General features: G+C 43.6%; 1 protein-coding gene across 1 annotated transcript in view; it reads right to left on the bottom strand.

The window, feature by feature from the left end:
• Positions 1-1,504: 1,504 nt before the first annotated feature.
• LOC115386925 (uncharacterized) overlaps positions 1,505-26,656 on the bottom strand; it is a 38,267-nt gene continuing 13,115 nt past the window's right edge. Inside the window, exons 6-9 of the mRNA XM_030089390.1 lie at positions 18,244-18,387; positions 17,917-18,064; positions 12,716-13,213; positions 1,505-2,001 (exon numbers count right to left, since the gene is read on the bottom strand). Of these exons, the coding sequence (XP_029945250.1) occupies positions 1,505-2,001; positions 12,716-13,213; positions 17,917-18,064; positions 18,244-18,387 (1,287 nt within the window). The remainder of the gene's footprint in view (positions 2,002-12,715; positions 13,214-17,916; positions 18,065-18,243; positions 18,388-26,656) is intronic.

The raw sequence follows: 26,656 nt of genomic DNA, 5'->3' as shown, positions 1-26,656 counted from the left end.
ATTGCAATGGCGCACCGTTCCTGTAACATTCCAGCGATCAATAAAGTTTTATTGAATTGAAAAAACATTCGGCGCTCTCTCTCCCGCGTCCGTGCTCCGGTCAGTGCCTCTTGACCACTCTGGTCTGATGAGCAACAAAATGGCAGAGAAGAATAGTTTCCAATTGTGGAGATATTCGCATTATTTCACGCATCACGACTATGATTTCATTAAATTAATTTATTTAACCCGTTCGGCTGACAGCTGTGCGCCACTTCATCATGCGTAAAAAGTGACTAAAGTGCTGTGATTATGTTTTCTTTCAATTGTATCTCAAACATGAAGCCTTAATCTCACTAACTGAACGCTCCAGCTGCACTTTGACCACCAAGTGTTTGTTTTATAACAACTTTAAATCCAGATGCAACAATTCGACAATGCTGTGAAACACCTACAAATAATATTGTAGCATTACGACACTGAAGCAAATACTGGGAACTACCTTTTCTTATGAGATCACTACGCCCAGACGCCATGTTTAGTAAGTAGTTCCGTCTTAGCAATCTTCGCAAAAACCACTCAATCTCAGAATTTTGCATTAATATTTCACAGCGTGGTGAATGTGCGGATTATAACGTGTCCACCAGAGTGTTTTGGGGTTGTTGGATTGTGTATTTGATGAGTTTGACGAGGGAAGCAACTGTACCATCCACTTCCATTATGTCTGCCGTGAAGCTCTCCTCAGACCCACCGCTGAATAAACAACAACTCACCCTCACAAAAAAAGTAAGTAGGCTGTTCTAAATGACTAGGGAATTGCCCTAAATGGGCCAATTTGCCAAAATGTTGAAGTATCGCTTTAAGAAAAACACTGCTACTCTCCTTTACCACTCTTCTTTACCAAAATTACCACCCCCTGACTCCCCCCCAACAAACTCACACACACACACAAACACACACACATACACACACACACACACACACACCAAAAGCTGAGCAGATGTAGAACAAAGTTTGTTCTGAGTGCACACTTCCTCAAACTTCATTCTATCTCTGACCCTCAGACAGAGAAGACAGGATAAATTCAGTCTTGCTGAATTGTGCCTCATTAAGCCAGATTGTGTGTTGAAAGGAAATTTACTTTAATATGCGTGTTTTCAGCGCCTGAAGACTGCCCAGCGGGCCTAAACGTTGTGCCGGCAAAAGACACGATTTAAGTTTCACTTTCATTTTTGTCATATTTGCGTTCCTTATTTTATGCCAGCCTTTTCCTCGTGATTTTTCTGATAATTCGGCCGAGTTTATTATGGCAAATAATGAGGAATGGACCGTGTTTCACTGCAGAAAGCTGCAGCTGTGTGTGCTTTTTTGATGCTCAGCTGGAGCGCAATGTGTGTGTGTGGGGAGGGGGCGGGGCGTTCACGCCTGATGAAAATATTTGTTGGCGTTAAGGAAGCAGTGCATTAACATGCCCTGCCCTAATTAAAATACATTTAAAGATGCATAAAGAATCAGCATTAGATTACTACGTACAGCTAGATGCAGCACTGATGGGCTTGGGTCGGATGGTGCCGATGATCTGGATCCGGTCCGGGTCCCACACACAGTCCTCCTCCAGGCCGCTGGGCACCATGCCACAGTCGGGCGGCACCCAGGCGGTGTCGTAGCCGTGGTCGTGCCAGGTTTTCTGGAGGCGGTGTTTCTGGCGGTCGATGCGTTTCACCTTCCCCACCTTGACCAGGACCTTGATGACCACCTTGTCGTACTCGGGGTGCCCGATCGGGTAGCGGCTGGCTTTCTCCAGGTCCCTGCTGAGGTAGACTCCTCGACCCAGCATCCCACCAGAAGACTGCCTGAAGCCTGATCTCAGGATTTTGTCAGCGTTGGAGCTGGTGGTGCCGTGGTACATCACGTAGGTTTGACCACCATAGCGGCCTGAGCTTTTCATGCGATAGGCCCTCGGCGGTGGGTAGACGTCTTCTTCGTCCCATTGGTATTGGCCTCCTGAGCTCATTATGGAGTCTGCAGCAGAGAGAGAAACACACTGTCCTGATCACCCAGCCAACAGTTAGCTTTAGCAGCTCAATTCAACTTTATTCAGAGCATTTTGAAAACAAGTACAGCTGGACCACAGTCGGCGTTGCACCCGCAGCACATGGTGCATGGCTGGCAGAGCAGACGTAAAATACAGAACGCTGCACTGCTTGTTTGACAACCTTAGGAACTCACATATGATTGGCTCTGGAAGCAGGAAGTAGTAACGGGCAAGCCCCGCCCACCCAAGTTGCTGCAGCCAGTACCTCTCAGTTTGAAAGAAAAGAATTTGACCAAGACCTTGTTGATAGAGACGACAGATTGTTTCAATTGAATTTTTCTTCAATGACAGGCAGCAAATGGGAACGTTTTTGATCATTTATATTGTATATTTCTGACATGTTGCTCCTTTAACTGGAGCTTGACTGATCTACATAACTCTGAACTGCTCTGCGATGGTGTAAACTGGATGAATCCAGATGTGGAAGTGTAGAAGATACAGTTTCAGTTTATTCATGTGAAAATTGCAATTTCATATTTAAACGTTTATTTGTGTCTGAGATTCAAAGGGACTAGTTACAGGTTAAAATATTTACAAATGCTTATGTACGAGGGGGAACCGGAATGAAACCGGACTGTGGTTATAACATTTTTTTTTTTCACATTTAATCAAAACTGTCACCTCCAAAGTCCTCTCCTTCGGCTTGAATACAGCGCTGCAGCCGGGATTTCCATTGCTCAATACAGTCAGCATGCTCCTGCGTAATGGTCCCTTTAAGAGCGTCCTTCAAATTTTTTTTCACCTCTTCCACGTCATCAAATCTCCGCCCCTTCAGTTCCGTGTTCATTCTTGGGAAGAGACAGAAGTTGCACAGCGCTAGATCGGGGATACGGCGGATGAAGCAGCAGGCCATGCCGTTTTTCATCAGGAACTGTTTTACGCGCAGAGCCCTGTGCGTAAAACACTTCCCATTCTCCCACAGCGCCGGCTGCTTCAGCCCGACCGCCTCCCGAGCCGCCGCAGCAGGGATGATCTTCCCAAACAGCCCTCAATCGTCCTCCAGCTGCCTTTTCAGCTCCTGGCACATGTCCACCCAGCCTGTTTCTGCTCCGTGGTTAAAGGGATACTTCAACATTTTGGCAAATTGGCCCATTTAGCGCAATTCCTTAATCATTTCGAACAGCATACTTACTTTCTTTGTGAGGGCGAGCTATTTTTTCAGAGGTGAGTCGGGGAAGGTTTTCGGGACGGACACAATGGAAGTGGATGGTATTTTGGTTCCCCCTCGTCAAACTCATCAAATACACAATCCAACAACCCCAAAACACTTTGGTGGACACGTTATAATCCGCACATTCACTACGCTGTGGAACACCAACAAATAATACTGTGGCGTTACGACACTGAAGCAAATACTGGGAACTACTTTTTCTTTTGAAATCACTACGCCCAGACGCCATGTTTATTAAGTAGTTCCGTCTTAGCAATCTTCGCAAAAACAACTCAATCTGGTAATTTTGCATTGATATGTCACAGCATAGTGAATGTGTGGATTATAACGTGTCCACCAAAGTGTTTTGGGGTTGTTGGATTGTGTATTTGATGAGTTTGACGAGGGGGAACAAAAATACCGTTCACCTCCGTTGTGTCCGTCCCGAAAACCTTCCCTGACTCACCTCTGGAAAAACAACAGCTCGCCCTCATAAAAAAAGTTAGTATGCTGTTCGAAATGACTAAGGAATTGCGCTAAATGGGCCAATAGCGACCTATAATGGCCAAAAGTCTGAAATCATTCTTGTTTTAATTTTATAAACACAGTCCGGTTACTTTCCGGTCCCCCCTCGTACAAGATAACAAGTTCATGGTGTGGTTCATTACATTAGAAAATATGTGTATAAATAAGTTAAGGCTAAAGTTCCATATGGAGAAGGTTTGCTTGATATTATGGAGTAAACTGAGATTGTCTTGTAAGTTTGCATATTTAATTGACTGTTGAAATTTTAAGTTATGGGTGTGGCTGTCATGCTTCAGACAGTCGGTCAGGCAAGTGGAGCAGAGCCACAGTTTTATGATCTCTCTTGTTATTATCTCTGCTACTTAATTTCCTTTCTGTGGACATTGTACTTTGTACCCTGCCTTTAACTTTCACTTTCACTTTAACGTGATCCTGTGGAGGTTTTCTCGTTTGAAATGTGGATTAGAAGAGAGAGGGAATATGAGCATCAAGCTTGGGCTTCAGTCATCAGTAGCCTACATTAGACATGGTCAGGTTTTAACCGGTTTCCAGCTGGTCTAAACTGAGCAGATTTGAGTGCTTTTTCAGGACAGAATGCAGATGAAGTTTTCACTTACCTGTATCTGTAAACTGATAGAAGTGACGTGAAAAGCCTGCTGTTGTGCTTCCAAACAAACTAAAATCACTAAAATTAAAGCCCCTTTCTCCCGAGGAGCACCGGTTTCTTTCTCACTGTTTCAGAATTATTTCACTTTTTTAAGCATAAAAGCACTCGGAGAGCACAGACGTCCAACCAACTGCTCAGTTATGTTGCTACCAGACAATTGCTACCAAAAACACGACCTCCTGGTCAAGGCCAAAGGCCGAGGTCATGAGTGTTTCCAGGTACTTAAAGTTTAAAGTGCTTTAGTCCAGTTTAGAGTATTTAATTTCAATTGTTGATGTTTCTTTGTGAATAAATCGGGAAAACAGAAGGAAGTTGAGGGTCTGCAGTTGAAGGTCTGATCAGAGCTCAGTAGGTTTTCTGCAGCTCTGTGCTGGGTTCAGGGCTCCTCCCTTCCTGTGAACCATCTGATGAAAGCAGGATTACTATTGCAACAAAACATCATCAGGAGGCTAAAACTAACCTGCCTCACGACGGTCTAACCCAGCTCACGTTTCCTATTAGCAGGTGAACAATCCAACACTTGGTGAATTCTGCTTCACAATGACAGGAAGAGCCGACATCGAAGGATCAAAAAGCGACGTCACTATGAACACTTGGCTGCCACGAGCCAGTTATCCTGTGGGAACTTTGTGGGTTCAGTGCTCCTCCCTTCCTGTGAAATATAAGATAAGATAAAGGTGCTTTATTTGTCATTATGCAGTGAATGTACAACGAAATTTGTCCTCTGCATTTAACCCATCCTTCGATGCTGCTGAAGTGTTCCATAAGGAGCAGTGGGCAGCTGCTGAGAGCGCCCGGGGACCCCTCTCCAGATGTAGAGCCAGGCTAATGGTCAGAACAATCTGATGAAACACATCTGAACCTGAGAAGGTGAAATCAGAGACGTACCTGTGTGAGATGGAGTGTCGTCTGCAGTGTGAAGGTCTGTGGTGGTCTGAACTGTTCTCTGAGTATCTGCAGATAAAAACTTGTAGTCTCAGGAGGAAACTCCATATATGGACATCTGACTTTAACCTTAGGTTCTTCCTGCCAGCTTCTGACACTTTCAGCAGGATCGTACTTTGTTCAGGTGTGACTGGGAAGTTCAGTGGTTTAATTCCGACAGTCTTGATTTACAGGAAGAAAAAAAAAATTCCAGAGGAACAAAACCAAAACTAACATGCTCTGACTCTCTTTTACAACTTTTTATACTTTTTATGGATTATTTTTATTTGAAATATATCTGCATTTTTGTTGTTTATTTGCAGTTCTGAAATTATTTTGTATAGTTTTGTTCACTTTTATCATCAATGGACAGATTTGAAGCTATTTAATACACATTTGGAGTGTGTGTGTGTGCTGTTGTGACTTCAGTTCAGGTGTGGACAGTTTCAGAAAAACAAAAAACTAACATGCTCTGTGTCATGCCCTGTGCCCCTCCGGCCATGTGGGGGCGCTCTGGGCCAGTTTTGGTTTGGGTTTTCCCATTTTTGCATGCCCTGTCTCACCTGCTTGTCTGTTCCTGTGTTCTCCTGCCTGGTCTCGCCTCATTAGTGCCTAATGTGCCTCACCTGTGTCTACCCTGTTTAAGCCTGCATCCCTCAGCTGTCCTTGTCGGTGTGTTGTGGGTTGTCCGTGTGCTTCTGTGTCCCTGCCTGCACCTCAGCTCAGCTTGCCCAGCGTCCCTGTTTCCCTGCATTCCTGCAATAAAACAAGCTCAACGCTGCCTGAGCGTGGGTCCTTCATTTTTAGGCATTTTTTAATTGCATGTTTGTTTCACATTTTGACGTTTTTGTTATTCATTTGAATCGTCCTTAGCATCACTGTGAACAGATTTGTTGGTCTCTGGTTCTCTTTTGGAGATTTTGTGTGTGTGTGTGTGTGTTGCATCAGGGAGTTCTTGCTCTGATCTGAACTGTTAAATTATTTGTAATTCTGAGTTAATTCATAAATTTGTGGGTGTTTTTGTTCGTTTTTCTTTGTGCCTGCCCCTGACAAGGTGCAAGGATTACTCTCCTCACTCCCCCGGTTTGTGTACCTTTCAGCCTTTTCATTTTGGGAAATCCAACAGAATATATCTTCCATTCCATCCAGTTAAAGACCACCATGTGTATTTCTGAATCAGGTTAGGATTTGCAGCTGTCATGGATGAGCCAGTGTTTTGTACTTGTTGTTGCTCACTGGTGAGTTGTGGAGCCTGCGTGAGGAAATGGCTGATAAATACAGACCTGCCTCAAGTGCACAAGCCTGGATATTGAGACCAGAAAACACAGTTTGAAATATTAGGAAATAGATTCTTTAATGACATATGGGTGTTGGTTAAATATGCTGTTGTTAATTCATGAAAAAAGTAATTTTATTGGAAAAACAAATTCTCTCATTAAAGCTCGTGTCTGGAGCTTATGTTCGTTTCCAATGTATGTAGGGTTGCCAACTCCCTTTTAAGAAAAAAAGGAACACCTCACCGGCAGAGCTGTCCGGCGGTTCGCGCGACCTGATTGCTTTCACCCATCCCAGCATGGTGGTTTTTTTTTTTTTTTTTGGACTATTTTGTGTGTGAAACTATTATTTGACACAAACCTATGTGGATGCATACGTTCTGATATGAACACGTAGAAATCAATTACTTTTTAAACCATTTATGTTTAGTGCAAAATAATATTTTCATAATAAAAATATATTTCTTTAACAGAAAAATGTCTGCTTCTGAGCATAAAATAAATAAATCTTTCCCTAAAAATAACTATTTTGTTATTGCTTAACCTTGTATAAATTAACAGAAAATAATTAAACGTGTGTGCATCATCAGCCATGCTGCGCGCTGCTTTAATGTTTTGATTTACTTCTTCCCATGAACTCTGTGACGAAACTGCCGTAGCCGACTAGGAACGGTGTTTTTTTGACCAATGATTCTGTGTTGTCAAGCCATGTTTGTATGTAACTGTGTGTGTGTGTGTGTGTGTGTGTTTGTATAACTCCTCCATATTCACTTGGAGCTCTGAGCTGAGATCAGCCATGACAGTGAATCAGCAGTTTTTCATCCAGTTTGTATGGTTGAAGAAATGTCGTTTCTCGAGAACCGAGAGGTGAAGTTTGAAAATTATTTTTCACTGTGAGTGTCAGAAGCCTTTCATGGAATTATCCTGAACATTTCATGTCAGTAGGATGATCCAAATAGCCACAGTGACTTGGTAAAAATGTTTTTTCTTTTGGATCCAATTGAGAAAATCTCTCTCCAAAATGCACTGGAGCAGATGGGAGAAAATTCTGCTCTCTCCTCAAACAAATGCATCTGGAGAGAGAAACGTTTGAGATAGAGACAAAATGAAAGCATTGGGAGAATTACAAGGAAAAATGCTATGTTTTGAGGTATAATTTCTGATCTGGATAGAGGAACAAAATGGCAAGGTTTTTGATATTTTAATGACATCTCTACATGCGAGTGTGGCGAGGCATGATGGACTTGTTCGGGGATGAATTTTTTGTGTGTTTTTTGGGTGACTCATCCGGAATACATGGGGAGAAAAACGATTTTTTGGGGGGATTTTCTGCAAAACCCAAAACCAGTGAAGTTGGCACGTTGTGTAAATCGTAAATAAAAACAGAATACAATGATTTGCAAATCCTTTTCAACTCATATTCAATGAATACACAGCAAAGACAAGATACTTAATTTTCGAACTGAGAAACTTTATTTTCTTTTGCAAATAATCATCAACTTAGTAATTGATGGCAGCAACACGTCGCAAAAAAGTTGGCACAGGGGCATTTTTACCACTGTGTTACATCGACTTTCCTTTTGACAACACTCGGTAAACGTTTGGGAACAGGAGACCAATTTTTTTAAACTTTTTGGGTAGAGTTCTTTCCCATTCTTGCTTGATGTACAGCTTCAGTTGTTAAACAGTCCGAGGTCGCCGTTGATGTATCTTACGCTTCATAATGCGCCACACATTTTCAATGGGGGACAGGTCTGGACTACAGGCAGGCCATTCGAGAACAAGCACTCTTTTGCTACGAAGCCTTGCTGTTGTAACACGTGCAGAATGTGGCTTGGCATTGTCTTGCTGAAATAAGCAGGGGCGTCCATGAAAAAGACGTTGCTTGGATGACAACATATGTTGCTCCAAAACCTGAATGTACTTTTCAGCATTGATGGTGCCTTCACAGATGTTTAAGTTACCCATGCCTTGGGCACTAATACACCCCCAGACCATCACAGATGCTGACTTTTGAACTTTGCGCCTATAACAGTCCGGATGGTTCTTTTCCTCTTTGGTCCGGAGGACACGACGACCACACTTTCCAAAAACAATTGGAAATTTGGACTCGTCATACCACACACTTTTCCACTTCGCATCAGTCCATCTTAGATAAGCTCGGGCCCAGCAAAGCCGGCGGCGTTTCTGGGCTTGTTGATAAATGGCTTTCGCTTTGAATAGTAGAGTTTTAACTTGCACTTACAGATGTAGCGACGAACTGTAGTTAGTGACGGTGGTTTACCGAAGTGTTCCTGAGCCCATGTGGCGACATCCTTCACACAGTGATGCTGGTTTTTGATGCAGTACTGCCTGAGGGATCGAAGGTCACGGGCATCCAATGTTGGTTTTCGGCCTTCACGTTTCCGTGCAGTAATTTCTCCAGATTCTCTGAACCTTTTGACGATACTATGGACCGTAGATGATGAAATCCCTAAATTCCTTGCAATAGCTTGTTGAGAAACATTGTTCTTAAACTCTGCGACAATCTGCTCACGCATTTGTCCACAGAGTGGTGACCCTCACCCCATCTTTGTTTGTGAATGACTGACCATTTCAGGGAAGCTGCTTTTATACCCAATCATGGCACCACCTGTTCTCAATTAGCTTGTTCACCTGTGGGATGTTCCAAGTAAGTGTTTGATGAGCATTCTTCAACTTTATCAGTCTTTTTTGCCACTTGTGCCAGCTTTTTTGAAACATGTTGCAAGCATCACATTCAAAATAAGCTAATATTTGCAAAAAATAACACAGTTGAACAGTTCGAACGTTAAAGCTCGTGTCCGGAGCTTTGAAAGAGAGAGGTTTTTTCCCCCTCCCTCTGCTTTCATGAGCGACCAAGCCACGCCCCTTTAATCATGCACGCGAATTATCCGTCGGGTGAAAATGAGAGCCTCTGAGTCCTACAGCATCCTACATGTTTAGCTGTTTACGGTGGATGTTCAGCAGACAGTGGATATATCCGAGGTAAGCGGGGCGGCTGCTGCGGAGCTAACTCACCTCTGCCTGGGCGAGCGGCCGTGCTCTCTGGCTGCTCCACACTTTGATTGACGGCACGAGAATGCGGAAGCTCGAAGTCTATTGGCTGACGCTGACCGGCGCTTTTTCGGATAACATGGGGGTCTATGAGACGAAGGCGGGGCTCATAAATACATTTTTATATTGCTTTATGCTAATATTATATTGTAGTAATGAACCAGACTGACACATTTAAGCTCTGTTGAAAAATGATACATACGTTGGAAACGAACGGAAACTCCGGACACGAGCTTTAAGTATCTTGTCTTTGCTGTGTATTCAGCTTAATATAGGTTGAAAGAGATTTGCAAATCATTTTATTCTGTTTTTATTTACAATTTACAGAACATACCAACTTCACTGGTTTTGGGTTTTGTAGGAATTCTTTTGCCGGAAGGCCGAGAAAAGTCACAGCACGCTATTCCTGAATTTTCCACAAGCTATGATGTGCTTTTTGTGGTGCTGCTCCAAACGGTGTGAGACTAGTTTTTCGGCAAAGTTCTCATGTCAAACAAATAATAACAAAATGTCAACCCTGGACGAGGCCGGCTAGGAGAGTAATCTTTGTGCCTTGCCAGAGGTGTCCCCCACCTTCGCTGAATGAATGCGGTCTCCCGCGAGAAATGCTTTCTGTCGGCCAGCGGAGCGCTCGCTATCGAGTGCAGCATGAAGATGTTTGAACACTGTTTGAGCAGATATCCAGCGGATAAAAACACTCTGCTGGGGGCTGAGCACTGCTGACCACAAAGCGAAAGAGCAGAACCTCGAAAGTGGGACAAAACCCTTTGGTGCACGTCACATCCATCCATCCATCCATTTTCTACCGCTTATCCAGGACTGGGTCGCTGGGGCAGCAGTCTCAGCAGGGATGCCCAGGCTTCCCTGTCTCCAGACACTTCCTCCAGCTCTTCTGGGAGGATCCCAGATCCCAGCGCCACGCTCTTGAATCATACTGGGCAGCACTTAGAACCCATTCTCTTCTATCAGACAATTTCCACTGCACACGCTGTAGATCGCCACGCTGCATCCCTGAATCGCCGGCGTGGGCCACGGTGCTGGCTCTAGGTCTATTTTCTGTGCTGCTGCTTCAGAACCACGCAAATTCACTGTTGTTGAGAAAGCACCAGACAGATATAAAGTCAACCCGGAACTTTCAAAATAAAATGCAATGCACGACCTCTCGGACGTACATTTATTCCTGTATGTTGCTAGCTATTGCGTCACCTCGGGAGGCACGAGCGTCAGGTCAACAGGGTCCCAGACACAGCACGACGCCATGAACGAAGAGAAGTTGATCACTGAAGTGAAAAAATGCAATATCATTTTTGATCCAAAACATCCTTTCTACAAGGACACTGGCAGAAAGGACCGGCCGTGATCTAAAATTTCAACAGTTGTGGAAATGGATGGTGAGTTAACTACTCTGTATTGATTCTTTTTAATGAGTTTAACCTTTCATGTGTCATCTTGTGAAATCGCTATTCACATGAGAGCCTCTGCGAGAAGCAGCCCTACCCCTCCGGACGGCGCCCAGCTGCGCTGCACTTCCAGTGTGCTTTGACTTTAGGAGCAGGACGGCGGCGCTTCGCTCCGCTGAGCACCGCGGTGCTTTCGCTTTATGTGGAAATTGGGGGTAAGGGGTAAGGATTACTATTGCAACAACACATCATCAGTAGGGTAAAACTAACCTGTCTCACGACGGTCTAACCCAGCTCACGTTCCCTATTAGTGGGTGAACAATCCAACGCTTGGTGAATTCTGCTTCACAATGATAGGAAGAGCCGACATCGAAGGATCCAAAAGCGACGTCGCTATGAACGCTTGGCTGCCACAAGCCAGTTATCCCAGCCACCCTACGAAGGAAGCTCATTTCAGCCGCTTGTATCGGGGATCTTGTCTTTTCTTCGGTCATGGCCCTCATGCACATGACCATAGATGAGGGTGGGAACGTAGACTGACTGGTAAATCCAGAGCTTCGCCTTTCGGCTCAGCTCCCTCTTCACCACAACGGACTGATACAACGACTGCATCACTGCAGCCGCTGCACCGATCCGCCTGTCAATCTCTCGCTCCATCCGTCCCCCACTCGTGAACAAGACCCCAAGATCCTTGAACTACTCCACTGGGGACAAGGTCTCTCCACTGACCTGGAGAGGACAGACCACCTTCTTCCAGTCGAGGACCATGGCCTCGGATTTGAAGGTGCTGATCCTCATCCCTGTTGTTTCACACTTTGCTGCAAACCGCCCCAGTGCATGCTGCAGGTCTGGGTTCGATGAAGCCAACAGGACAACATCGTCTGTAAAGAGCAAAAATGAAATCCTGTGGCTACCAAACCGGACCCCCTCCGGCCGCTGGCTGTATAGAAATTCTGTCCATAAAAATAATGAACAGAACCGGTGACAAAGGGCAGCCCTGCCAGAGTCCAACATGCACCGGGAACAGGTTCGACTTCCTGCCGAAATTTGTCGACTCCTGCCCCAGTCATACAGAGACCGGACGGCCCTTCACAAGAAGCCCCGGACTCCGTATTCCCGGAGCACCCCCCACAAGACACCACGAGGGACACTGTCGAATGCCTTCTCCAAGTCCACAAAACACATGTGAACTGGTTTAGTGAACTCCCAGGAGCCCTCGAGCCCCTATGGAGGGTATAGAGCTGGTCCAGTGTTCCACAACCAGTACGGAAAATATGCATGTCACATCTACTGAATAGTCCACTTCACCTGGGGTGTGTGGGTACGAGGCTTGAACGTGGGTCGCTTTATATGGCGTCCATGTATCCAGATGCTTTTAATATGATTGTTTTTAATGGGATTGATTGGATTCATGGAAAACCACCCGGGTCAAGTCAGACCAGGCCGGGACCAGTGGAGAAGGCCTTTAGTTCTATGAGAGGAAGGAGTCACTCACAATTTCTAATTTGAGACATTTTTGGGTGTTTTTCTCATTTACACCATTTTATTCAGTTTCAATGACACTTTATTTTCAATCCAAATATATAAAAATACATTTGAAGATACATAAAGAATCAGCATTGGATTAGTACATCCAGCCAGATGCAGCCCTGATGAGCTGGGGTCGGATGGTGCCGATGATCTGGATCCTGGCTGGGTCCCACACGCAGTTCTCCTCCAGGCCGCTGGGCACCATGCCACAGTTGGGCGGCACCCAGGCGGTGTCGTAGCCGTGGTTGTGCCAGGTTTTCTGGAGTGGGTGATTCTTATAGTCGATACATTTCACCCTCCCCACCTTGACCAGAACCTTGATAACCACCCTGTCGTACTCGGGGTGCCCGATCGGGTAGCGGCTGGCTTTCTCCAGCTCCCTGCTCAGGTAGACTCCTCGACCCAGCATCCCGTCACAAGACTGCCTGAAGCCTGATCTCTGGATCTTGTTGGCATTGCAGCTGGTGGTGCCGTGGTACATCACATAGGTTTTACCGTCAACGGGGCCTGAGAGTTCCATACGATAGGCCCCCGGCGGTGGGTAGAAGTCTTCTTCGGCCCATTCGTATTGGCCTCCTGAGCTCATGATGGAGTCTGCAGCAGAGAGAGAAACACACTGTCCTGATCACCCAGCCAGCAGTTAGCCTTAGCAGCTCAACTCAACTTTATTCAGAGCATTTTAAAAGCAAGTACAGCTGGAACACAGTCGGCGTTGCACCCGCAGCACATGGTGCGCGGCCGGCAGAGCAGACGTAAAATACAGAACGCTGTGCTGCTTGTTTGGCAACCTTAGGAACTCAGATATGATTGGCTCTGGAACCAGGAAGTAGTGATGGGCAAGCCCCGCCCACCCAAGTTGCCTCTCAGATTGAAAGAAAATAATTTGACCAAGACCTTGTTGATGGAGACGACAGATTGTTTCAACTGAATTTTTCTTCAGTGACAGGCAGAAAATGAGAACGTTTTTGATTATTTATATCGTACATTTCTGACATTTTGCTCCTTTAACTGGAGTTTGAATGAGCTGATTTCATTCCTGACTGCAGTAATCTGATCTGAACTGCTCTGCGATGGGGTAAACTGGATGAATCTAGATGTGGAAGTGTAGAAGATACAGTTTGAGTTTATTCATGTGAAAATCGCAATTTCATATGTAAATGTTTAGTTGTGTCTGAGATACAAAGGGACTAGTTACAGGTTAAAATACTTACATTATAATAAGTTCATGGTGTGGTTAATTACATTTGAAAATATGTGTGTTAATAAGTTAAAGCTAAAGTTCCATATGGATAAGGTTTGTTTGATATTATGGAGTAAACTGAGATTTTCTTGTGAGGTTGCATATTTAATTGACCATTGAAATTTTTAGTTATGGGTGTGGCTGTCGTGCTTCAGACAGTCGGTCAGGCAAGTGGAGCAGAGTCACAGTTTTATGACCTCTGTTGTTATTATCTCTGTTTAGAGCTGCAACTCTTGAGTATTATTGGAATCGAGTATTCTGTTGATTATATCTTCCAGTAATCAAGTACTCTAATTAAAACAAAGCCAATACAATACTGCTCAAAGCAGTAATAGAATTCTACAATCCACTGGAAGCGGTGTAGTGAGGGTGTTTGCATTTAAGGTGCTTCAGCGTCGACGACGTGGTGGGACGGTTTGCAAGTTTGGCATTGCAGTACGCACACTGAATGATATTATCGGCACTTCTAAGTGTGAAATGGTCCCACACAACAGACCTTTTTGGGGGTTTTTTTCGCCCATCTTCCGCCATTATTTAAAGCTTGTGTCCGTTCGTTTCCGTTCGTTTCCAACGTATGTATCATTTTTTAACAGAGCTTAAATGTGTCAGTCTGGTTCGATACTACAATATAATATTAGCATAAAGCAATATAAAAATTTATTTAGGAGCCCCGCCTTCGTCTCATAGACCCCCATGTTATCCGAAAAAGCGCCGGTCAGCGTCAGCCAATAGATTTTGAGCTTCCGCATTCTCGTGTTGTCAATCAGCGTGTGTGCGCAGCCAGAGAGCACGGCCACTCGCCCAGGCAGAGGTGAGTTAGCTACGCAGCAACCGGCCCGCTTACCTCGGATATATCCACTGTCTGCTGAACATCCACCGTAAACAGCTCAACATGTAGGATGCTGTATGACTCAGAGGCTCTCATTTTCACCCGACAGATAATAGCGTGCACAATTAAAGGGGCGTGGCTTGGTCGCTCAAGAAAGTAGAGGGAGGGCGGAACCTGAGACGTTGGATTAAAAAAAAAACTCTCTCTTTCAAAACTCCGGACACGAGCTTTAAGCAAACCCTGTCTGGCATCACTTGAGTATGTCGGTTAGTTACAACAGTCCGGATGACACACACACACACACACACACACACACACACACACACACACACACACACAGGTTCATACTTCTATCCTCGTGGGGACCTTCCATTGACTCCCATTCATGTCTAACTGCTAACCCTTACCCTAACCCTAACCCACACCAAAACACAGCCTAACCCTAAAGAAATGTTTTTGCACTTTTACTTTTTTCAGTAACAACAACATGGTCAAGAAAACAGTTTCTCCTCATGGGGACCGGAAAAAGTTCCCACAAGCCACATCGTGCAGGTTTCCTATCCTTGTGGGGACATTTGGTCCCCACAAGGATAGAAAACCCCACACACACACACACACACACACACACACACACACACACACACACACACACCACATCTCTCTCTCTCTCTCTCTCTCTCTCTCTTTCCTCTCTCTCTCTCCTCTCTCTCTCTCTCTCTCTCTCTCGCGCACCTCATCAGCACGTGAGGTTAATTAAACGAAGCCTCGAGGTATAAGAATTTGCCTTGATCAGTTTTTGTACTCGAGGTACTTGAGTTACTCGAGTAATAGTTGCAGCCCCAGCTCTCTTATTTCATCTTTTTTCCATTGAACATTTTGCTTTGTACCCTAACTTGAACTTGAACTTGAACTTTACCTAACTAAGAGCTAACTATATAATATGAGCGTCAAGCTTGGGCTTCTTTAATCAGGAACCTACATGGTCAGGCTTTAACTGGTTTCCAGCTGGTTTTAACTGGTTCCAGCTGGTCTAAACTGGTTTGGAGTCTGAGAGAAGCAGCAGTCGTGTGTCTAAGAGCGAAGCTGAGAACATGGAGGGTAGAGCAGATTCCAGAGTCTTTTTCAGGACAGAATGCCGATGAAATTGAACTTTTCACTTATCTGTATCTGTAAACTGATAGAAGTGATGTGAAAAACCTGCTGCTGTGCTTTGAAACACACAAAAATTACGAAAATGAAAGCCTCCTTCTCCCGAGGAGCGCTGGTTTCTTTCTCACTGTTTCAGAATTATTTCACTTTTTAAATCAGGAAAGCACTCGGAGAGCGCAGACCTCCGACAAACAGCTCTGTTGTGTTGATAACAGACAAATGCAACTGAAAACATGACCTCCTGGCCAAGGCCGACGGCCAAGGTCATGAGTGTTTCCATGTATTTGGTTTAAAGTCCTTCAGTTCAGTTTCAGTACTTATTTTCAGCTGTTTACGTATCTCTGTAAATAAATCAGTAAAACTGAATTAAAGTGACGGTCTGATCGGGGCTCAGTCGGTTTTCTGCAGCTCTGTGCTGGGTTCAGGGCTCCTCCCTTCCTGTGAACCATCTGATGAAAGCAGGATTACTATTGCAACAAAACATCATCAGTAGGGTAAAACTAACCCGTCTCACGACGGTCTAACCCAGCGCATGTTCACTATTAGTGGGCGAACAATCCAACGCTTGGTGATTTCTGCCTCACAATGGCAGGAAGAGCCGACATCGAAGGATCAAAAAGCGACATCACTATGAACAGTTGGCCGCCACGAGCCAGTTATCCCTGTGGGAACTTTGTGGGTTCAGTGCTCCTCCTTTCCTGTGAACAATCTGATGAAAACACATCTGAACCTGAGAAGGTGAACTCAGAGAGACGTACCTGTGTGAGATGGACTGTAGTCTGCAGTGTGAAGGTCTGTGATGGTCTGAATTGTTCTCTGAGTATCTGCAGATAAAACTTCCCAGTCTCAGGAGGAAACTCCATATATGGACATCTAACTTTAACTTTCGATTCTCCGTGCCAGCTGTGAGTTTCAGATACTTTCAGCAGGATTGTAGTTTGTTTAGGTGTGGCCGTGAGGCTCGGTGGTTTAATTTCTGCAGTCATGATTTACAGAAAGACAAAAACATTGCCAGAGAAACAAAACCAAAACTAACATGCTCTGACTCACTTTTACAACTTTTCATACATTTTAGGTTTTTTTTTTTTTTTTTTATTGATATACTTCTACATTTTTCTTATTTGCATTTCTGCAATTGTTTTGCATGATTTTGTTCACTTTTATCATCAATGTGGACAGATTCAGTGCTGTTTAGTACATATTTGGAGTGTGTGTGTGTGTGTGTGTGTGTGTGTGTGTGTGTGTGTGTGTGTTCTCGTATTTCTATCCTTGTCGGGGCCAAATGTCCCCACAAGGATAGCAAAACGTGGAACGACGTGCCTTGTGGGGACCTTTTTCCGGTCCTAAGTAGGAGAAACAGTGTTTTCTTGACCATGTTGTTGTTACTGAAAAAAGTAAAAGTGCAAAAACATTTCTTTAGGGTTAGGCTTTGTTGTGGTGTGGGTTAGGGTTAGGGTAAGGGTCAGGGTTAGGGGCTAGACATGAATGGGAGTCAATGGACGGTCCCCACAAGGATAGAAATACGAGACTGAGCGTGTGTGTGTGTGTGTGTTTGTGTGTACTGTTGTGACTTCAGTTCAGGTGTGAACAATTACAGAAAAACAAAAAACTAACATGCTCTGACTCACTTTTACAACTTTCAGTACTTTTTAGGCATTTTTAATTGCATGTTTGTTTCACATTTTTGTTGTTTATTTGAATCTCTGTAATCCTCTTTACCATCACTGTGGACGGATTTTTTGCTCTTTGGTTCAGTTTTGGAGATTGTGTGTGTGTGTGTGTGTGTGTGTGTGTGTGTGTGTGTGTGTGTGTGTGTGTGTGTGTGTGTGGACTTCTTGCTCTGATCTGAATGGTTAAATCATCTGTAATTCTGAGTTAATTCACGAATCGGTGGGTGTGTTTGTTGGTGTTTCTTTGTGCCTGCCCCTTACAAGGTGCAAGCATTACTCTCCTCCCTCGCCCGGTTTGTGTACCTTCCAGCCATTTCAGTTTCATTTTGTTTTGGGAAATCTACTGCAATGCATCTTCCATTCTGTCCGGTTATTCAGGTTAAAGGCATATTCCAGCCCGTAGTCTCACCTCTTCTGTTGCAAAAGGGTCGACTCCAAACCTGGAGAACCTGGTCCGGGAAGAACCTCTCTCTGCATCGTTCCAGTCTGCTGCAACAGTGGCACAGGAACCTGGAGTGGACAGCCACCTGAGGCCAGAACATTGGGGATCCCTCGTCCTGCATTGGGTTCCAAAAAGGACGCAGGAGACAAGAGTCACACATTACGAACTGGAACAGTCTACGGTATTTGCAGTAAATCATAGTCACGATTTGCAAATGTGACTGGTCACTTGTGTTCGCCTCAAACTGTCCAGAATATAGACAAACTAAGACAAAGAGCATGAAAATGGAAGTACCTGGCACTCTGTGAGCATTCCAGCGACCTGGCGTGCCAGAGCTGAGACGCAGGACCTGACAACCCAATCCTGCATTTTGAGGGCCTCCTGGTCTTGCAGACGTGGCAGGCAGCCCTTTATTTTATAGTTCGCCCTGTTATTTACCTACAGAGTCACACATACATGACAATTAAATTTTATCTGAGTCCAGTTAAGCAAATTAAATATCTCACACAAAGAAAAACATGCAAACCTCAACCCAAATCCTCCCGATGTGATGCTTCTCAAAGTAAAGAAGTATAAAGAAAAACAGATTTGCAAGTAAACCAAAATTGTAAATTAATGATTGAGTAAAAAATTAAAATGTTTTAACAATATCAAAACTGAATTATCAGAGCGTGTCAGTTTCACAATGTACCCTTCAGAAAAGGAACAACAAAGAAAACCTACCGATGTTTACGGCTTCTGCAGAAATGCTGGTCGTCGTTTGTCTCTGGAGCCAGATAGTTTCTCTTTCACGTGAGACTCTGTCCCACAATCTGCCCGAAGCTGATCCCAGGACCTGCTTCCCTTCAGCAATGGCAAAAAACAATATGAGGTGTACAGATTTGTTATGGCGACTCTTTCTTTCCAAAAAGTCCAAATAATAAGTAAGAGTTGCCCTTGGAGGAAGTTTCGACTCACAGAATCCAAACAACTCATGGAGATTTTACAGATTTCCAAGTATGATGATTTATTTCAACAAACATCATTTTCCTCCCGTATGTGTGACCAACCGATCAGTTCCAGTAACACATGAATCAGTAAGATGGTGAAAAGGAAACAGCAGCAAACAGAACTGCCTCAGGTTGCTAAAGGATAAGTTCAGTTTAAACAGCTTTCACATTGTTTATAGGATCAGATTGGATGATTAAAGCCGCTTCAGGAGTGGCGTTACCGATGCCCCGTCTGCTAGACGTACAGGATGTCCGCCACTCGATTTTGGATCTAAATTTCTACCGAAGTACTGTTCGGATCAGAAAAGCCTTCTGGGTGAGGATATTGGTCTACTTCATTCTATAAACAAGGTGAAAGCAGTTTAAACCGTACTTTTCCTTTAATAACAACGATATTAACACATTTTTGGATTCTATTATGAACCAATAACCACTATACAAAACAGTATCATTTGTTCATTAGAATGTTTAAATACCAAATTGTAACTGTGAATGACTATACTGATACTGAGAGAATTTGCAGCCTCACATTTGAGATTGTTTTTTGATGTGTATTTTTCTCTCCTAAAACATACATTTCTGATGACTGAGATCCGAGTCAGCAGAATCTGCAAGTGCTGCTCCTGCCAGCAGGCGTTGCTATAAGACTGCGGTTTAACCAATGAAAAGGAGCCGTTTTAATCAGAGACATGATGAATGAATCCTCAGCAGTGACTGAAGCCACTTCATCTTGAGAGAAGCAGCTGTCATGTTTCTGAGAGCGAAGCTGAGAATTTGGAGGCTGGAGCAGATTTCAGAGCTTTTTCAGGACAGAATGGAGATGAGGTGTTGATTAATTTTCACTTATTTGTGTCTGTAGACTGAATGAAGTGAACTGAAAAACCTGCTGCTGTGCTTCAAAATACAGTAAACTAAAATCACTGAAACTAAAAGTTCCTTCAGGGGGGTCCGCAAGTTTAGAGTGAGTCAGGCCAGTTTAGAGTAGTGATTTTTAAGTGTTTACGTTTCTCTGCCAATCGATCAGTAAAACAGAAGGAAGTTGAATGTCTGACAGGGTCTCAGTAGTGTTTCTGCAGCTTTGTGCTGGTTCAGCGCTCCTCCCTTCCTGAGATGGAGTTTAGCCTGCAGTGTGAAGGTCTGTGTCGTTCTGCCAGTTTCTACAGATAAAACACCTTCCAGCCTCAGGAACAAACTCCATATATGGAAGTCTAATCTTTACTTTCGGTTCCCTGTGCCAGCTGTATGTAAACTATTGTGTAAATTCAGCAGGGTGTTTTTTTCTTTAGCAGCTGTGGGTATTCAGGTCAGGGGTTTCCACTCATGATTTACTGGAAGACAAAAACTTTTACAGGAAAATGAAACCAAAACTAAGATGCTCTGAGTAACTTTTGTAACTTTTTTTCCTCCAAAATATTTTCATTAAGAAGAGCAAACACTGAACTCTCTGGAGAATTAATTCACACACTTTCATTGTATGTAAACACAAAAAACAGTCATCCAGTTGTATTCCCAGTTGGTTTTCCCATCCGTTCTTCATTTTAGTGATCGATTTGTTGCCTGATGCCAAAATTGAAAGCAAACATTGTTGTCAAAACTCGCAAAAATACCATCTACATATAGGTTTTTCAGTTGCTTCATGCCCTTGTCATCTCACACCCAAAATGCAGAATCGAACAGAGATGGAGGAAATCAGTGTTTGTTGATTCAGGGACCTTAAAGGGCAACTCCGGTTTTTTGACACCTGGACCTTATTTATAGGTGTGTCATGCTCATATACTCACTCAGACAAACATTGTGCTGTCCTTCAGAAGTTATTTAGATCCAAACGATGTAGCCGCACCAGGGCCGTTTCTAGCTTCATGGGGGCCCTAGGCCAGATGTTGTCTGGGGGCCCCTATTTTGTCAGACTGTGAAGAAGAGATTTCCTAACCCTTTAGATGGTCTACTAAGCCGAGGCTACAGTTAAAATCAAACATCTGAAGAGTTGAGCCACTCAGGCAAGTTAAACCGATAAAACTATAATACGAGGAAAACCATCCTCTATATGTCAATAAATAAAACAGATTGAGTGTTTATAAAAAGAAACACGTTTATTTCAAATAAGAAAACATAACAAATCAACATGTATTTTAAAGTGCAACAATCAAAACAAACCGCTGCTTAAAATTGTGAGGTGGGGTTATGGAAAGGTTGAGTAATGGAAAAATTTGACCTGGTTGAAGTTTACCATCAATGAAAGGGGTCTGACCGGGTGTGAGCACACTTGCCAAGGTAAACACAACACAGGGAGTTGCTCTCAGAGTTTGTATTTGTATCTTCTTCTGCTCCAATGCTTCCTGGGCAGAAAGAGGTTCTGATGTTAGCGATTGTTCTGGAGCTTCCTGGACAGAAGGAGATACCTGATGGCCCCGGGGCTTCCGGGTCAGGATGTTCGGACGATCACTCAGGCTCGATGTCTGGAGCTCCGAAATATTTTAGAATTGCTCCTGCAAAGTCAAAGCTCATTAGGTTATCAAGCAAAAAATAGATCCTGAGTACATATTCTATTTTATTATTAGTGTTGTTGCAGTAACACAGAAAATTAAAATGACTGGCAATCTGTTTTTATATTAAACATTGTGATGTACAGTGTCCCTTTAAAGTTTGTATCCAGTTACAAAGTGAATTTGACATATTAACATTATGCTTATTCACTGTTTTTATTTTTACCAATCAATGTAACATCTTGAAGCCCTCTGAGGCAACTGTTGTTGTGATACTGGGCTATACAAAAATAAATTGATTGATTGATTGACAAAGTTGCCACTTTTAAGAGTTTTCTGCAATAGTTTACAAATTGTACTAAAGTAATAAAACTGAGACAAAAAAACCACTGCCACAAAAGTCTGAAATAAGGATAAAACGCCATGAATAACATTTATACATCAATTAAAACACAATAATCAAATAAATTCCTTGTATTTGTTTTTATTGGTTTAATCTTGTTTTATTATTTGCTTTATTGGCTTTAAATTATGTAGTTATTTTTATTCATATGCTTTAATTTTGTTGGAATACACTTTGGTCACTGTATGTGTTGTAAAGGGCTCTATTAAATAAATGTTGATTGATTAATAGATTAAAAACAAAACTTTAAAACAGTCCTTTAAATTAAAAACTAAACTAAACAGTAGCAGTTTTAAGAACAATGTGGAGACCTTGCCCTCCGGGCTCGGTCCCTAATTAGAGCCCTATACAAGACACACTAAACTTAGTAAATTAATTCTAACTAATCATAAAATAAAGTGTAAAATATGTGAGACAACTTCCACTGAACACTGACAGAGCAGACTACAACATGCCCTCCCTCCTCACCTCCTCTCCATCCTCCTCTCCTCTCCTCCCCTCCCCTCCCCTCCTCTCCCTCCATCTGAATGAACGGGTCTACGGAGTCAGCCAATCATTCCCACGGTAAGACAGGCCAACTTTCATGAGACAAACATTAAAGCTGAGTTTGTGACGAACAGATAACAGCCGGCAGCAGGCTAACATTTATCCGACGCTAGCTAGTTGGCAAGTGGGACAAATAAACAAACTTGCAAAAAAACAAAAACAAAAAACAAACAAACAAAAAAACTTGGTGTCACCTCCACCTCTTCAGCCCACATCACCAGCAAATGACTTACCTTTATCCTTTGAACATTTTTCTTCCTCAGTCTTCTTTTTCTTCCGTTTTTCCGCGCCACTGGGATAATTTCTTTTTGATGCCATTATGGTTTGTTTTGTTAATCCTCTCGCTAATGACGGGTAGCTGTCCATCATTCCCATAGTACCTGTCGGCGGCCGCTACGTGACGTCACTTGCTGTGTGACAGAGCGGTCCAACACACTAATAATGCCATAAAATCACCAGCCACTGCTTATCATTGCAGTTTATTTTATCCAACGTTTATTTTTAAGCATGTAAGAGGTGTAATAAACACAAGAGCTAGCTACAGATAAAAACAGGACATTTTAATTATCCTCAGAAGAGATTGAACATGCAGCTTTGGGGCCCCCTGGTGGCTTGGGGGCCCTAGGCATTCGCCTAGTTGGCCTATAGGAAGAAACGGCCATGAGCCGCACTAGCGGGGGTGCCACAGCAATGGAGCGTTAGCGCTGGACATAATCTCTGCACAGTCGCTCATTTCGGCTGTATTTTTCCTCCATCGGCGCTGGGTTGCCTTTCGGTCGGAAGGGGGGCCTCCAGCGGTGTCCCGCGGCCTGGCTCAGAGCGCGCATCCGCCGGGCGGCGGAGATCTGGATTCTCCCGGCGAGGAGAGAGCTCCGGCCGTGGCGCGTCCCGCGGCCGGCGTGGAGCGCGCATCCACCGGGAAGCGGAGATACGCTTCCTCCCGGCGAGGAGAGAGCACCGGCCTCGGCGCGGCGGGCCGTCGCGCGTCCCGCGGCCGGCCCGGAGCGCGCATCCGCCGGGGAGCGGAGATACGCATCCTCCCGGCGAGGAGAGACATCCAGCGGCCGCGCGTGAGCCGTGCGTCTTCGCGGGTGTCCGGAGCCTCCGTGGAGCAGCTGAGGGCCGTTTTCCAACTCGGCCCCTGGAAGTCAGACGCCGGGGCACCGTGACAGCCGAGGCCGACTCAAAGTGCCTCTCTGCTGGGGAGAGGAGCTCCGCAACGTTCCCATCCGAGCTAATTGTGGCTAAGTTAGCGAAAACTGTCAGCTCTTCAGCTGACCCACCTGAAGACGGTAGACGAGCTGACTTTATGATAACACTGGCGATGGATGAAGAAATACAGCCGAAATGAGCGACTGTGCAGAGATTATGTCCCGCGCTAACGCTCCATTGCTATGGCAACCCCGCTAGTGCGGCTACATCGTTTGGATCTAAATAACTTCTGAAGGACTCCGAGCTGCACGATGTTTGTCTGAGTGAGTATATGAGCATGACACACCTAGAAATAAGGTCCAGGTGTCAAAAAACCGGAGTTGCCCTTTAAAGACATGGACCTGAGAATCTGACATGCCGTCTGAATTGAGACCAGATTTTAACTGTATTTAGAACAATATGATTATCAAGTTTACAAAGAGAAGTTGATAGGTCGAAAAGAACAAACTAAAGTTACAGCAGAAACAGAGGGATTGAGTGAAATAAAAAAGAAAGGCAGTATTTTCATTTGATTGATTTTTTGAGAAATCACTTGACAGTTTGAGATAAAGGGCACTGTCTATAAAAAAACTGTTTATCCAGGACCATGAATTATGTACCTAGCAGTAAATAGAAAAAGTTCAGAACACGGATTCTAAAACCTCCACGAGTCAACCAGACCCTTTCGGCTCACAAAGTCAGAAAACATCCAAGCCATAGCAGATTCAATAAAACCGATCACACCGATCCAACGTTGAGTCAAAAACACAATTTAGATCCACAGGGGAGTATCTAAGAAGGGGGTGGGGGGGTCGTCCAAAACCTACACCATCAAAGTTAAGAGCATAAACATTCACCAACAAAACTTCTCTCTGCATCGGGGTTCCAGCAACCATATCCGCCATTCTCATCAGAAACAACTTTCATGGATTAAACTTGGCTCTCCTACAGATTAAAACAGCAATATGTCGAGCTTTTGAGTTGAAATTGGAATGAAAAGCCTGACTTACCCGAGGGCAATGCGACCTGAGTTCACCGGCTTCAGGTGTGTAAAAACCTTTGATCGATTGACTGGATTACCCAACCGATGAACCTTCAAGGTGTGCCCGCTACGCTCTCAGTTTTGAGAGCGTAGTTTTGAGTTTTGAGCTCTGTTTAAATTACAAAAACACCACAAACAAACAAGGAAACGTCAAGAGCCAAAGCAGAACCAAACTCCAAAAAACAATCTCCAAGGAACCGTAGAACGAAGCAGACAGCAGATTTTCATACAGTACCCAAAACTTCAGTGTGAAAAGACCTGGGGGAGTGGTCAGGGGCCAAAAGTATAATCTGTTTTTCTGACCAAACCAGCAAACGAAAATGGAAAAAATGGCTCAATTTTCCTTTTTTCGTTTTCAACCAAAAAACGAAAAAACGGTTTTTTCTTTCTCAATTCAAAACCAAAAACAAAACCAACACAAGCAAATTACGGCCGAATTTTGTTTTTTGGATTTCAATTTTTCATTTTTTCGTTTCAGGTCTCAAAACGAAAAAACGGAAGCACGTGACCCCTGACGTCACGGGTCAAATGGACTCCCTACCAAAATAAAAGCCTTACTAATAAATGGGTAATAAAAGACAAATTACGTTAAATAGCGTTTTTATTTTGGCACAGCATTTATCGTATACACTACTAGGCTTGTAATAATGTTAGAAAATAATAATAATAAGTGCTCCGCGGAAGGATATACCGGAGCACAGCAATAGAAGCCATAGACTCAGCCGCTGTGCGCCGGCATATCCTTCCACGGATCACTATGCTTGTGCAGGTCTGTGTGTATGAAAATGTTATTTTAACAGATTGAAAAGAAAACACGTCTTTTAAAATGTTTTATAAACATTCGGATTTACTTCACGTGCTAATATGCCATGCCCTGGACCACTGTGAGGAGTATTTTGTCCACTTTTGTCAGTCCAACTCTGTCTCCTGTTCACCTCCAGAAATTGAGCTCAGCTAACTACGATGCTAACAGCTGGGATCCAGTCACTGGACGCAGAGACACACAAAAGATATTTATGAGCTTGTCTCACTTTGTCAATGACAGGGAAAGGGCGTGGGTCCAAAATCTTCGGAGTATTCCTTTAAACAGAGGGATGAAGTAGGGCAGAAGTATCGCCTCACACATGATGCTGCTGACTGGGAAGCATCTAAAATCACAGAAACAGGTGTACAGCAGAAACCAGAAATGCTAAATAAACTGTAAGAACTCATCATCAAGTAATTTAAAAATCCCAGGCATTTCTAGAACCAACCTAATGATGCAGTAGGTAAATCTGATTGTTTTTCTATGTTCTATAATATACATATCAATAATAGAAATGTTTCTCGTCCTACAGTCCCCTTCATACTCTGCTGTGTCTTTTAATACCCCGTCCTGTGGCGGTTCTTTCTCTTTCAGACCAGTTAGCATTTCACATGGTTAATCATTATCTCCTTCTAGAAAGCTTAACTCTGTTGGTCTTTATCGTTCTTCTCTTCTCTGGTTTAACTCACATCTCCATCAGTGTTTCCTTTAAAGGCTGCCATTCTGATTTTCAAACGATGGAAGGAGGAGTGCCTCGGGCTTCCTCACTTGGTCCTCTTTTGTCCTCAGCCTTTATCAGTGATCTTCCTCTCACCTGCACAGACTGCAATATTCAACTGTAGACTGATGATACAGTTATTTACTATTCCAAATCCGATATTCCTGATATCCAGCATTCACTTCAAAATGATTTTGATACAGTTTAATTATGCTGCTTCAAACAAATAAACTGTTTTTTCATAAAAGCAAATCCCATTCAATGCTATTTTAGAAAAAAAAAAAAAAAAACAGACCTAGAACTGATAGTGACCTGCAATTTACATTTTTTCATGGTTGGACCCAACTCCTTCTTTCCGTTTTCACATACATTCTGTTAAACATAAAATTGCCTAGCATCTAAAAATGCTTATCAGTCAATTAATTGTTTTAGTTCATCAGTAAGAAAGAGGATAGTCACGCATTTATTCTTTTCTATACTTGATTTTGGGGATATAATTTATCATAACTCCACAACCGCTAATCTTCTGC

This window comes from Salarias fasciatus, chromosome 4 (assembly GCF_902148845.1).
Source record: "Salarias fasciatus chromosome 4, fSalaFa1.1, whole genome shotgun sequence".
Taxonomy (NCBI): domain Eukaryota; kingdom Metazoa; phylum Chordata; class Actinopteri; order Blenniiformes; family Blenniidae; genus Salarias; species Salarias fasciatus.
This window is presented reverse-complemented; position numbering and strand designations above follow the sequence as displayed.